Below are 15,528 nucleotides of genomic sequence, written 5' to 3' on the forward strand. Positions count from 1 at the left end.
CACACTCACACACACATACTCACTCTCACACACACACTCACAAACATACGCACTCACACACACACACACTCACACACTCACACACACACACTCACTCTCACACACTCATACTCACACTCACACACACTCACACACACATACTCACTCTCACACACACACTCACAAACATACGCACTCACACACACACACACACACACACACACACTCACACACACACACTCACTCTCACACACTCACACACTCACACACCCACACACCCACACACACATATACACTCTCTGAAAATTTAATAAATTATAAAGATGTAAAATGTTATTTTACTAAATGTAAAATGATTAAGTAAATAAATGATTAATGATTATTTATTAAGATTTTAAAATGAATAAACAAATTTAAAATAAAAACACTTAAAATAAAACACTTTCTAAAAAGTAACCAAAAATTAAAAAAATAAAATGAATAATAAGGTTAATATATAAATAATAAAAAAATAAAACACTAAATTAAATCACTAAATTAAAGTTTAAAAATGTTTTTATTGTTAAATTATTTTTCATTTTACATTTTGATTTAATTAATTTTTAGTAAGTGTTTTTTATTCATTTTGATTAATAAAAAAGTTAATAAAAGTGTATAATTAATTAAGCTAACTATTATCAAATAAAACAATTAAATCTAAGTATATATATATATTAATAAAAATAAAACACATACTGAAATTTAAATTACAAAAATTAAAAATTTAAATAAAAACATTGAATCATTAAATAAAACTTTCTAAAAATTAAAGTATAAAAAGTAAAATAAATAATTAATCAAATAAATCCAAATAAAATCTACTACCACACCCTAACAGAAAAATGTATGCATTTTTACAATTAAATATGTATATAGTTTTTTATATAGTTTATCCAAATGAGGATATCCCTTGATTTCCATAAAAGGAGGTTTTGTAAGATTTAGCTCACTTTTGTCAGAAAAATAAGGCTCAGAAAGTACAAATGCACACAGCGGTCATGCATATGTGAGGAAGCACGGTCAATCGGCCTTCAGTCAACGGGACACAGACGCTTACACACATATGAGACGTTATAAATGTGTCCCTGCGGCACAAAAGCAGTGTTAAGTCGCTGGGGGATATTTGTAGCAATAGCCAACAATACATTGTATGGGTCACAATTATACATTTCTCTTTTATGCCAAAAATCATTAGGTGATTTCCATGAAGATATTTAGTAAATTTCCTACCGTAAATATATCAAAACTTAATGTTTGATTAGAAATATGCATTGCTAAGAACTTCATTTAAACAACTTTAAAGATGATTTTCTCAATATTTAGATTTTTTTGCACCCTCAGATTCCAGATTTCCAAAGAGTTGTATCTCAGCCAAATATTGTCCGATCCTAACAAACCATACATCAATGGAAAGCTTAGTTATTCAGCTTTATTCAGATGACGCATAAAAACATTGACCCTTATGACTGGTTTTGTGCTCCAGGGTCACATATGTACTGTATGTGGGCCGTCAATGATCAGAGCACGACTGACGGACATCAATCCAGAACGACGGAGAAACTCACCATCATCTTCAACAAGAGCAGAGCAGAGCAGAGCGAGAGCGGTTTAGTGGTTAGAGAGAGTTCAGATTTCTGAGAAGCATATCAGAGAACAGCAACACAATGAAGCACGTCAGACTGATTTGATGGGCACCTTTCAGAGCGATGACTTTGCTGGCCGGGTTCATGATGGCGCTGTCTGCCGTGATCGGCCGGCGGATCGGGCTGCTCGGGTCGCTCAGGTCCACAATCAGCACTTGGTTCTGCTCGCCCACCTTCTCTCGGATGCAGATGAAGCGGTCCGACTCCATGGTCAGGCAGCTGAAGCTGATGCTAGCCGGACTCACTCCCAGCGTCTGCAGCTAGAGAGAGACAGGGACAGCACTCAGAAACACTCCACCTGTCCGAACCAGCTGAGCCAACAACACACATGCAATCTCCGATTTTTGTCATAATCATTTTATGACTTTTTAATAGTCTAATTATTGACATAAAAATTCAAAAAGTAAACTCAAGATTAATAAATGTTTTAAAACTTTTGACTTTACGTTTTTAGATAAAACTTTTTCTAAAAATGAATTAAAAAAAAGAATCAAAAATAATTTTGATATAAAAATGAGCGAAACACTTCTGTTAAATCATAGTGTAAAATTGTTTAAATGATTAAAAATAAACAATCACATTAAAACACTTACTGAAAATTTAATAAATCATAAAATGTCAAATTAAAAATAAGTGTTTTTATTTTTTTAATTCTTTTTTAATTTTTTTTATATATTTTAGGATTTCATTTTTAGTAAGGATTTCATTTGGATGGATTGTAAAAATTTTACATTTAAAAATTAAATCATAGAAATGCAAAATTAATATAACACTTTTAAAAAATCTAAATAAAACAACAATTAAATCATAAGATGTCAAATAAAATTAATGATTCAAAAATAATTAAACAATTACACAATTAATAAATCACAAATGAAACAAATAATTAAATCATAAAAATGCAACATATCTAAAAAAATCTAAATAAAGCAATTAAATCATAAAACAAAAATATTCTAGACACTAAAAATTTATTAAATCACAAAATGTTAAAGTAAAATTAATAAAGAAAAAAATAAAACAAACAATAAAATGTCAAATTAATAAATATTTTTAAAATAATCGAAATAAAACTATATTTATCATAAAAATGTAAACTAAAATTATTTAATATTAATAATCAAAGTATAACTATTTATTTGATTGGTTTACCTGCATGTCATGTGACCTGTGACATCAGAGAACGGTGAACATGTGAATGTGTCAGTGTAATTGAAATATAAACTTGAAAACTCAGGGGTACTTCAAGTAAATATTTCAGCTCAAAGAGGTTCAGCTGACCAAAACAAACACACAAGCAAAACAATATTTGGTCATTCCTGCAATAAAGCATCGAGCGATAAAACATCTCTGATGTTAACCAACAGTTTCTGCTCTAAGCAGCTGTGCACAAAATATTTTGACATTATCTTTGATATTTTCCTCATAGTGAACTCTCACTGGTCTAAACTCTCAGCACAGCTGTATATGAAACAGTAAACCGGTCTGGATTATACAGACGGGAGAAAGCTCACATTCTTCAGAATGATTTCTCTGAATGATTCACTTCTGAGAATCACGGGCGTAACAAAAACCTGCTGTCTGTCTGATGGGAACACACGCTTACACAAGGACTGGAGATACTGTAGAGCAGCCTACGGCCAACACACACACACACACACACACACACACTCTCTCTCTCTCTCACACTCACTCACTCTCACACACACACACACACACACACACACTCTCTCTCTCTCTCACACTCACTCACTCTCACACACACACACACACACACACACACTCTCTCTCACACACACACTCTCTCTCACACACACACGCACACACACACACTCTCTCTCACACACTCACTCTCTCACACTCACACAGACACACTCACACACTCTCTCTCACACACACACGCACACACACACACTCTCTCTCACACACACACTCACTCTCACACACACACTCTCTCACACACACTCACACGCACTCTCACTCTCACACACACGCACACACACACACTCTCTCTCACACACACACACACACACACACACACTCTCTCACACACTCACTCTCACACACACACACACACACACACACACACTCACACACACACACGCGCACACACACACACACACACGCACTCTCACACTCTCACGCACACACGCACTCACTCACTCACACACACTGAGTCAGAGGAAATAGAGCCACAACTCTTTCCTCCCTTTCCTTGTCTCAGCAACTCCCTCAAACACACACACAAGGACAGATAGAGGAGTGAGTGTGTATTTAGTGCTCTAATGAACATCTTCACAAAACCTGATGTTTGGTCTCTAGATACGGCTCGGCTCTCTCTCTCTCTGTCTGGATAAGATCCTGAGATTGAACAAGAAAAGCATGCTTTAAAATCAAAAACAATATGTTTCACTGCAAATTAGGCCACATTTTGAACAAGCAACACACGTCATTTATGTACAGGCCAAAACACAATAACTAAAGTGAACTACTGTCAGCTTTAAATGTAAATATCTTTAATATGTTAAATTAAACAATAAAAAACAAAAGAAAAGAAAAGAAAAAATACAATCGAAAACAAAACACTTGCAAAAAATGATTAAAGCATAAAATGTCAAAATGAATACTTTTAAAGTAAAAACATAAAAGACACCCTCAAAAATGTAAATCATAAAAAACAATCACATTAAAATAATTTTAAAAATACAATCAGAATAAAACACTTGCTAAAAAATAAATGACAAATTACAGTATTTTTTAATATTTCTCTATTTAGCTTTATCTTATATCTTAGTTTTAGTACTTCAACTTAATATTTTTCATGTTTTTCATATACTACTTATTTTGTTTCAGATTTCCTGATTCTGAGATTCGTGTAACAATAACTGCATGCTTAAAATTAAAAACAATGATTTATGTTTTTTTGCTGGAAATGAATACAAATTTTTAAACAACCAACACACGAGTCATTTGTTTTTTACAGGCCAAAATTTCCAAATGAAGAGCCCCATTGTCAGCTTGAAAATGTAAATATCTGTCTGTTTCTGATATACAGTAATTCAAACACACCTAATCTGATGATTTAATGCAAAGACGATGAGGAAAGCAGCTGCTTTAGAAACATTACGTAACGGGACTCATTTGAATGAAGCGGTCTGCAATTTACATACATCTACAGTTTCATACTTTCAAGTAAAATGAAAACGGTTATAAAATATGAAAAATATATATACTATCACACTCACATAGTCAACATTACCAAGAGCAATGACCAACAATGATTGTAACCTAAAAAGCTAAAACAATAGAAGTTTTAATCTAATTTAAAAAAATAAAAATCATCAAAATAAAACGTACTAAAAATGAATAAAATCATACAATTAAAATTCATTATTTAAAAAATATAAATAATCCAAATAAAACACTTGCTGAAAATTAAATGCAAATGTAAACATTCAAATAAATTAAAGACAATTAAAATAAGACTAAAATAACATTTAAATAAATAAACATTAATTAAATAAAAATCTACTTAAAATAAAAACATTACAAAAAATAATTTATTAAATAAAAAAAATAAAAAATGACAATGTAAAAAAAATAGTTTTTTTTAAATAAGAGAAGTTTTAGGAGTAACAAAGATCCAAAATGACATTATTAGTGAAAATTCTCCTCACCAATGTAAAGAAGCCTGTCGAACAGTGACTTCAGGATTTATAAAGACTCATAACTCAGCTAAGTTAGGTGTGGCTTTAATCAGACAGGTTTGAGTGAAGGGTTACATACAGCAGCATTAGACCTGTATGAGAAGCACTGCATCTATGAGACGTCCTCACTAAAGTCCCACAGGACACTCAAGATGTAGTGGGGCAGAAAGCTCCAGATGTCCAGTCACACACACACACACTAATGAGGAGGTAAACTCATTTCCCATGGGCTCGTCTATGACGATGATGATGATGATGATGATGATGATGATCCGTCTCCGAGCAGAATGAGATGAAGCAGACTCTGTCTCGGTCTCTTCCGCTTACTGATCTCCTACTGCAAGACATTTACATTCATGCATTTGGCAAACACTTTTATCAAAAATGAATTCAAAAGTAAACATTTAGTAATCACGGGGAAATCAAAACCATGACTGTTGTTATGAGTACAATGCTCTAAAATGGAAAGATCACTATTACATGATTTATTATTAATTATACTGGCCTTCTAACTTCAGAATAATTAAAAAAATCGTAACTTTTATCAATTATCCGCCTTCAGAAATATTAAAGGGGTCACGTGATGTTGCTAAAAAAACATTATTTGGTGTAATGAAATGTGTTTATGTGGTTTAAGGTTAAAAAACACATTATTTTCCACATACTGTACATTATTGTTTCTCCTCTATGCCCCGCCTTTCTGAAACGCGTCGATTTTTACAAAGCTCATCGGTCTGAAAAATCAGTTGTTATTTGCCAGCTATCCAGTGCGTTGTGATTGGCCGAATACCTCAAGCGTGTGACGGAAATGTTACGCCCCTCACATACTGTGATGCTGTGTCCCGGAGCGACGAGACAAAAACATTAAAACCCATTATAAACGAGGCATTTGTTGCATCCAGTGGGGACATAATTACTGATTATAATGACTTATACTGTCTTTTTACTCGTTGCGTTGCATCGCTCCGCGTAAACTTAAAACCATGTCTGCATTTGTGATCAGAGAAATGACAAACAAGCACTACTCTACACTGCTCAAAACTCACGTCTGAATCATCAGTGGCAAATCCTTTAAATATGAAAACGTACTTACAGTCTTCTACCAGGATCAGGAAACAGTCCTCCATAAAATGCGTTGCACACATCTGAATATTTGGGTTGAACTGTTCTGGAACAGCGTTGTAAATACAACTTAACCACTGATTTCTAGTCGTGTCCTCTTTTGGAAGACCAAACAAAGTAGTTTCGCTTTCACAACGAAACACACAGCGTCTTCACGACATGGCGGCGGCGGCAGCAACAACAATACTACAGCGAGAATAAAAGTTACGCCTTCTTTCTTTGCGTGAACACTTGGGCAGTGTTATGCAAATCTTCCCACATAGTGAGGTAGGTATGTGGGGGCGTGTTAGAACGAGGCGTTTTAGGTAGGCGTGGTTTACTCTTAACTTTTATAAAGTATATCTCTTTGGATTTGAGACTTTAGTCTTTGCAACTTTACAGATCTTCTTTATGCACCAAGAGCTTGTAAGAGCTTGAAATCACATCATGTGACCCCTTTAATTTGTGTTTCCTGCTAGCTACATTTCACAAACAAAAATCTGGCAGTAAATCTCTCTTTTTTTATTCAAAGTTTATCTAGACAAGTACATGGATACTATCTAAGTTCCGTTAATCCTAAACCAGTGAAAACTGTATCTCTATGTGTCCTCTTAAGGTGAAAAAACATGGTTACTATAGTTTAAACATGGCATTTGTAGTAAAACTGTGGTAAAACCCTACTAAATTCTATGCCCTTGTAAATATTAGATGGAAAACTTAAACTTATTGCTTTGGAAACTAACTGAACTAAGTTGAAGTTCTAAAACTACTAAAAACTGAAATAAATATAAACTAAAGCGAAATAGAAATATTTAAAAAATATTAATAAAAATGACAAAAGCACAAAGAAATTACTCAAATTTAAATGAAAATGAAAACATTAATTTTGTTCAAGTTAATTCAAAACATTATTAAATAGTATATATATATATAAAATTAGTATATAAATAAATCATTGAGATACTAATATAGTTTTTTAATAAATATTTTATAAATATAAACATTTATATTTTCACATTTACAATTTTTAAATGAATTTTAAAGTTTTAGTCATTTTGTTGTGGGTTTTTTCATGTTTATAAGTTTTTAGTAGGTCAATGAAAAGGATACATTTTTTTTCCTTACCAAAAAGCTGAAATAAAATTAAGATTTTTTTACTTTTATCGCAGTTGCTTATGTTTGTTTTATTTCGAGTAACTCTAACCCTGTTGTGTGTGCGATAATCATTGCTAGAAGGGTTAAATATTAGCAGACACTGTTACAACAACAATATTTTTTCATCTAAAATCAACTGATATTAAAGACAGGAAAGACTACTTCAGTCATATTCCGCTCAAAACACAAAATCAAAAAGCAATGAGTTCAACTAAAGATATTTATATTTTAATTTTGAGTGTGTGTGTAATAAAACTAGTCCTCTGTGTCAGTTTATGCTGTTGATAAACATGTTTCCTCTTCCTGCTCATAACTCCATTAGCCAAATCTCTATTGGGTTACAGCTTTACATCAGCAGCCAATCAGAGGACAGAGAAAAATGACACGGCAAAAATAACCCCATAAGCATGAGCAGAACAAGATATAGTATTTTATATAATAAAAATTTTAAAAAAAAAAATTTATTTAAATAATAAAAATAAATAAAAAATAGACATTGAAATAATCAAAAATAAAAATAAACTTAATAAAAATAAAAGAAACAAGTCATTCAAACAATAAAAGTTTTTAAATTGTCATTTAAACAATAAAAATATATATTAAAAAAATGTAATTTGAATAATGAAACCAAGTAGTAATTTAAATAATAAAGAGCATTTATGTCAAATCTGGTGTTACAGATTAAATCATATGCTTTTAAGATCTATAAGAAGTTATTTGAAGACTAGTGAAGCTGGATATTTATATCTGTGTGTTTGTTCCTTTTCCAGCTCAACATATTTATAAGACATGAGCAGAATGAACTGTGTCTATTTATAAAAGCACACACACACACACACACACACACACAGAGTTCCATTCAGGATCAAACTGTATCAATATAATCCAGCTCTGAATGAACTCAAACTCAAACACACGTTCAAGACATAAAGCCAAGCTGCTAAAGACACAAAGTCCTGCCGGCTGCAGATTCTTGGCATTCTTTAACCGAACTGCACCGGCTGAGCGTCCGACACCGGAATAACACGAGAGAGAGAGAGAGAGAGAGAACATGGAGGGACAGTATCTCAAGAGACACGCTATGAAATTCCACATTTTACAACAAAATATCATCTCAAATCCCAGTGAAGCAGCCGTACATCTAAATGAGACGGCAGCATCTGGTTTCAATCAGCTACAGAGTGAATTCCAGAAGCGTTCTGTGAACGACAAAGAAAACACGGCCTGTGGAAAGGTGAGGCTGGGACAGTCGGAGAAACGCTCGCACGTCTCTGTCATGGAGAATATTTTCAAAGGCGTGTAGAATGAAACTTCATTAGCGTTTGGCACTGAGGCCCTCATCTCCAAAATAACACTGTCCCATTGTTTCCAATGGATCCACAGAACACACACTTCAATGCAGGAGAGCAACTCTAATGCAGAAGAAAAGAGTGAAGAAGAGTCCCGAATCTTATCACACTCAAGCAGAAAACTAAAGGAATAGTTCATCCAAAAATGAAAATATACTGAAAATGTGTTCACCCTCAGGTCATCCAAGATTAGGATGAGTTTGTTTCTTCATCAGATTTGGAGAAATGTAGCATTCAGTCACTTGTTCAGCAACGGATGCTCTGCAGTGAATGGGTGCCGTCAGAATGAGAGTCCAAACAGCTGATAAAAACATCACAATAATCCACTCCAGTCTTAACGTCTTGTGAAGTCAAAAGCTGCATCTTTGTAAGAAACAAATTCATCATTAAGGTGTTTTTAACTTCAAACTGTTGCTTCTGGACAAACTATGAGTTATAATCCATAATAACGCTTCCTCAGTGATCTACCCACAATTAAAATTTGAAGTTAAAAACATCTTAATGCTGGATTTGTTTCAGCGTTTGTCTTCTCAAGATGTTCACTGATGGACTGGAGTGCTGTGGATTATTGTGATGTTTTTATCAGCTGTTTGGACTCTCATTCTGACGGCACCCATTCACTGCAGAGCACCCATTGCTGAGACACTGATGCAATGCTGCATTTCTCCAAATCTGATAAAGAAACAAACTCATCTACATCTTGGATGACCTGAGGGTGAGCACATTAAGCAAATATTCATTTTAGGGTGAACTATTCCTTTAAAGACTGCAGACGGTGCTATCCGAAGTGTGTTTTTAAGCCACACATGACACAGCACTGTGCTGAACAGGAATACCGCATGTCTGGAGTTACTGACGGTGCATTTCCAACCCACAATTACAGACACAAGCTCATCTGACTAATGCAGTAGAGAGAGAAAAGAGACACTATTGTCAATACATCAGCCTTAAAACACTAAATCAACTGGTTCCAATAACAACTTACAAAAGAGCTTCAAAGCACTTAAACATACATTCAGAAGCTGCGAGATGTCACAAACAACTTTAAATGTGCAATTTATAGCCCTTGTTTACATAAATTAAGGCTATAATACAGCATTTCACTGCACATACACTACTGTACCTGCACAACGCATTATGAAGAGTCATTCAAATATTATTAACAGTTTCATCATCTCTAAAATTCGCTGCAGCAAAGATGCTTTTTTCACTACAGTAAGTATTTTTTGCATACCATGCAACTACTGTGCAATTTATCATGCAATGCATGTCGCAATGTGTCAATTTCCACCATGCTGGGTGATTGAAATACAATTTCAAGAACTGTACTTCATCTAAAACTAGTTCTAATTTGTGTATAATGATCATTCAAGCCGTTTTCAGAGCTTCTATTACTGTACATGGAATATTGTTATATGTAGCAATACTTAACATAATACTATATGTAAAAATACTTAATATTATAACCCTTTTTATATGTAATAATACAAATCAAAGTGGACTAGTTGTAACCTAAAATATTGATATTGAATAATGTTAATAAAAACCAGCATGTTGGGCAAGTGCAACTGTGTAACACACACACACACACACAAACACACACACACACACACACACAAACACACACACACACACACACACACACACACACACACACACACACACACAAACACACACACACACACAAAATAAACATTCCATGATACAGTAACTGTAATAGTCTAAATGTCATGCAACTATGTAACAATTTCTGACACGTCATGGAACGTTGTTACTATGTAAGCTAACAATCTCTTTACCGTCATTCTTTTAAATGCCAGGCAACTGTGTAACATGTAACGCAACTCTATATTCTCTAATGTCACATATGTGTCAACTATGTGACCCGTGCACGAGGCCGCCGTTGCACAGTTGCGTGTTTACGGTTTAAGCCACGAACGCTGCGTGAGCCCGTGCGGTTTTACCTGCAGATGCTCCTGGAAGCGGATCGGCAAAATCTGCGCCATTCTCACGGAGAGGAGAGGAGGAAGATGAGGAGGAGGGGGCGCAGATGAAGAGTTGTGTGTGTGTCCCGTTAGACGCGGTTATTCGGTGAATGCTCGTGAACCTCTGCGTCTCGGACTTCTTCTTCTCGGAGCGCAGCGGGACTCTTCCGCGTGAGAAAGTAGATCCGCGCGCACTGATACGAGCCGCCTGTCCTGCGGCGCAGATGCTGTAAACACACTCTCACACACAGGAGCTCAGTGGGGTATGAAGCAGGGAAATGCGTGGGTTTGCGGGTGAAGGGAGTGTGAGGGGGTCAGCTGTACCCGAGCATGTGACAGCAGGAACTCCCCCCTCCAGCCAGGAATACTGGGGTCTATTTCTGCACACTCACTCAGAGCAGCAGCCGCAAGCAACAACAACAACAGCACTGCTGTTCTACTATCACTCATACAAGACTATAGACAGTATTTTGAATTTATTTTTATATTTTCATTTTAATTTACCTTTTATGATTGTGTTTTTGTTTTCTTTTCTTTTTTTTAATTTTTAGTTAATTTTATTTCATTCGTTTGATTTTATTTGCATTCCATTTTTATTTCATTTCAAGTAATAAGTACTTGAACTTAAACTAACTAAACTATAAAATATGACACAACTGACTGAAATATTTAATGAAAGTATAACAGTTTTTTTTAGTTATTTATTTTATTTAAATTACCAGATGCTTTTTTATGTCTATTAAATTTATATATATATTTATTTTTTTATTTTTTTTCAGTTAATTTAATTATTTCAACCTAAAAATAAAATATTAATTTGGCAGAAAACTGAAATACTTGTAAAAAATTGAAAGCTTTTTTTCTTTAAGCTTTTTTTATATTTTAGGTAACGTTTATTTCAATTGTTTTATTTCTTTATTTAATGTTTCGGTTTAGTTTTTATTATTTATTTATATTTTAGTTTAGTTATTTTTAGTTTTAGTAATTAAAGTACTTTAACAAACTAAAACTATAAAATATTCCTTCTTCAACAAATTTATATTTTACTGAAAGTGTTTTTTAACATTTTATTTAACATTAATTTTATTTAAATTAACAATTTAATTTAATGTTTTTGTTTCTTTTATTAAAAGTCTATTTAGTTTTACATTTTAGTTTGGTTATTTTTAGTAACTTTAGTTAACTGGTATGTTTTAGAAATGTAAGTACTTAAACTAAAGCTATAAAATATTCCTTTGGCAACAAACTGAAATATTTACTGAAACTGTAACTAAGTTGTTATATATTTTTCTCAATAAACAAAAGTTTAAATAGTTTCAGTTAATGCTAATAGCACTTCATAAACAAACACATGAAACATAATAAAGTAGCATGGTATTGTTTGACGTATAAATCGACATTTCAAGGATCTGTCATGTAAACATCACGCTACATTAATATGCAAATCATTTCAAAGTACCACAATGTTGATAAATATTTTATCAGATAGTACCCCGTCTGTACGGCTTTACCACTTAACATTACGATTAGCTTATAGTTTCAAAGTACAGTATCTTTACAACGCCCACATGAAATCATATTTCAGTTTCTGTCATTTTGTTTTAATTTGATTGTAAAGTTAGTGTGGGAAAAAATGCCAGAAAAGGTCACATGTTGTTTTTTTCTTTCTTTATTAACTATTTTACACGAGACAACAAGTTGTCCTGTAAACATTATACAGTATATGCATAGAGTTTAACTAAAGTTAATGAACACTACATACATTCAAAAATCCCCAAACATGAAATGTACTGAACACAAGACGTACTATGAACATCGGAGTGCATTACAAACACAATGTAATAAATAATTCAGGCAGAGTATGAGTGAGTGTTTGTGAGATCAGGGTCAGTATCAGGCGGTGGGGGTTGAAATGAGAGCGGGACGGGAGCGTTAGGGCCGAACGGGGCGTGAGAGGAGAGTGCTGTGTTTAGCTTGACTCTTACGGTCGATCAGGAGGATGGGGTTCTTCATGTGATGAGAGATCATCTCCTGCAAACTGCTGAAGAGCTGCAGAACACACACACACAGATCATCAGAACTATACCATATTTACTGTCATGCTGCAGTTTTGCTTTGACATTATATTTTTTTCAATAACTTTTGAAAATATATACATACACACACGCACACATAATTATTTATTATTTACTTTATATTTTTATTTCTGACATTTTGAATCATTTTGTGTGTACATATAAAATTATATATATGCACACATACACAACATATATATATATATATATATATATATATATATATATATATACTATACAAACACACAAATGTCAAAAATGATTCAATAAATTTAAAAGCAAAACATAGATAAAAAACACATTAAACTTCAACTAAAATTAAAGTAATTTAAAAACGTTTTCATTACTTGAAAGAAATAAACATTAACTGAAATAAAATAAAATGCCAAAACGCAAGCATTTCAACAATCCCTCTGAAAATAATTGTGTGAAACATCATTTAAATAAGTGATGCATCTAAAAAATTATTTGGAGTATGTTTAAAGTGCTTTAAGTTCAGCCTAAAAATTAGAGCATGGCGCTGGCAACACCAAGGACATGGGTTCGATTCCCAGGGAATGCATTAATTAAAAAAAAAATGAATGCATTGTATTTCACTTTGGATAAAAGTGTCTGCCAAATGCATAAATGTGACCCTGGAGCACAAAAGCAGTGTTAAGTCGCTGGGGGATATTTGTAGCAATAGCCAACAATACACTGTATGGGTCACAATTATTGATTTTTCTTTTATGCCAAAAAATAATTAGGATATTAAGTAAAGATCATGTTCCATGAAGATATTTTGTAAATTTCCTACCGTAAATATATCAAAACTTTTCTTAAAAGTAATGCATATTGCTATTCAAAAACATTTTGATTAGTAATATGCATTGCTAAGAACTTCATTTGGACAACTTTAAAGGTGATTTTTTTTCAATAGTTAGATTTTTTTGCACACTCAGATTCCAGATTTTCAAATAGTTGTATCTCGACCAAATATTGTCCTATCCTAACAAACCATACATCAATGGAAAGCTTATTTGTCCAGCTTTCAGATGAGGTATAGATCTCAATTTCAAAAAATTGACCCTTATGACTGGTTTTGTGCTCCAGGGTCATAACTGTGGTCCTTGTCACACTGCATGTGAATTTGAAGTGAAAGCAGACAGACAGATGTGCAGACGTCACACATAACACAGATCTTCCTCTCCTCCTCTACCTCTTCTGTCTTCTTGCCCTCTTTTCCGAGCGCGTACTGTTGCGAATCCTCCAGGAAGCGCACCGGGATGTTGTAAACGCTCTGCCGGTAAAGCACGACCAGCGTGAAGGGCTGACGGTCATTCTGAGAACTGCTGTATCTGACCAGAAACGTGCCGTCCTGCCAGACACACACATGACAAATATACTGTACACGGCCCAAAACTAGTGAATGTTAACTAACTATATACATCAACAATCACATATAGAAGATAAATATGCATTTAACTAAATAGAAAATACAAATCGCTTATAAACAGTGCTACATTTTTAATCGTAAATGCAGTTTTGTCATTATATAATTACATTCAGTCTAAATGCTTTTATCCAAAGCGACTTACAAATGAGGACAATGGAAGCAATCAGAATCAACAAGTGCTATGATAAATATTTTATATGAATAAATACAAATATTTTATATTTTATTTTATTTTACTGCTTTATTTAGGAACTCGACAGAACATTCCAATTTAGATGATAAACATGAAGCATTTTAATTAAATGTATTTTATTTTCTATTTTATTTTATTAATTATTTTATACTATATTTAGTAGCTTAATTTCAGAACAATATGATTCAAATGACCAATCCCAGGATAAGCATACCAAAATAAAAATCACACATAAACAGAGACACGACTTGTTAATCCTGAGGATGGTATTATTTTGTCATTTTATCTTAGATTTCATTATTTTATTTTATTGCTTAATTTCAGAACAATATGATGACAAACATGCAGCACTCAAATAAAATGTAAATATTTATATTTCATTCATTTTTTTTACATTTCATTATCATCTTTTTATTATTTTATTTTATTGCTTTAATTGAATGCAACATTGCCATTTAGATAATAACCATGCAGCATTTAAATCAAATGTAAATGTTTATATTTAAATAGACACACCTTGTTAATCCTGAGCACAGTTTCCTCTGCAGTCTTGCGTTCACAAACTCCAGCAAACCACTCTTTGTCCTGTAGCCCCGCCCCCTGATCGTGAGCAAACCAGTCAGCCAATCAGAGACGGAATGCAGAGACAGCTTTAGCAGTTTGTCACCAATCACAAACACTGATTGATTGTGTCTGTAGTGTTTACCTGAGCGACTGGCTTTGCTCCTGTGTGAGGAAAGAACATGAATGAAGAATATGGAAATTATGAATGATTCTTATCATTGTTTTCATGTGACATACCATAACAGAATAACAAAAAATAACAGATGTGCTCACCTGTGCTGTCCAGAGATGGAGGAGGAGGAG

General features: G+C 33.4%; 2 protein-coding genes across 5 annotated transcripts in view; both read right to left on the reverse strand.

Moving 5' to 3' along the window:
• The window catches only part of cltcl1 (clathrin, heavy chain-like 1), a 49,939-nt gene extending 38,677 nt beyond the window's left edge, over positions 1-11,262 (reverse strand). For 2 of the 4 annotated variants that reach the window (XM_016243480.1, XM_016243478.1), the window contains exons 1-3: positions 10,938-11,262; positions 1,714-1,921; positions 1,584-1,589 (exon numbers count right to left, since the gene is read on the reverse strand). In XM_016243480.1, the coding sequence (XP_016098966.1) occupies positions 1,584-1,589; positions 1,714-1,921; positions 10,938-10,979 (256 nt within the window). In that variant the 5' untranslated portion in view covers positions 10,980-11,262. The remainder of the gene's footprint in view (positions 1-1,583; positions 1,590-1,713; positions 1,922-10,937) is intronic. The other 2 variants (XM_016243481.1, XM_016243479.1) reach the window with 1 other exon arrangement.
• A 1,376-nt stretch (positions 11,263-12,638) lies between these two features.
• On the reverse strand, positions 12,639-15,406 carry LOC107559561 (B-cell linker protein-like). Its single transcript, XM_016243445.1, has 4 exons — positions 15,368-15,406; positions 15,178-15,261; positions 14,232-14,390; positions 12,639-13,007 (listed from the first exon to the last, which is right to left on the reverse strand). Exons 1-4 carry the CDS (start codon positions 15,404-15,406, stop codon positions 12,891-12,893), a joined length of 399 nt encoding a protein of 132 aa, XP_016098931.1. The 3' UTR covers positions 12,639-12,890.
• Positions 15,407-15,528: the final 122 nt, after the last annotated feature.

This window comes from Sinocyclocheilus grahami, unplaced genomic scaffold (assembly GCF_001515645.1).
Source record: "Sinocyclocheilus grahami isolate Dianchi unplaced genomic scaffold, SAMN03320097.WGS_v1.1 scaffold692.1, whole genome shotgun sequence".
In the NCBI taxonomy this organism is placed as follows: Eukaryota; Metazoa; Chordata; class Actinopteri; order Cypriniformes; family Cyprinidae; genus Sinocyclocheilus; species Sinocyclocheilus grahami.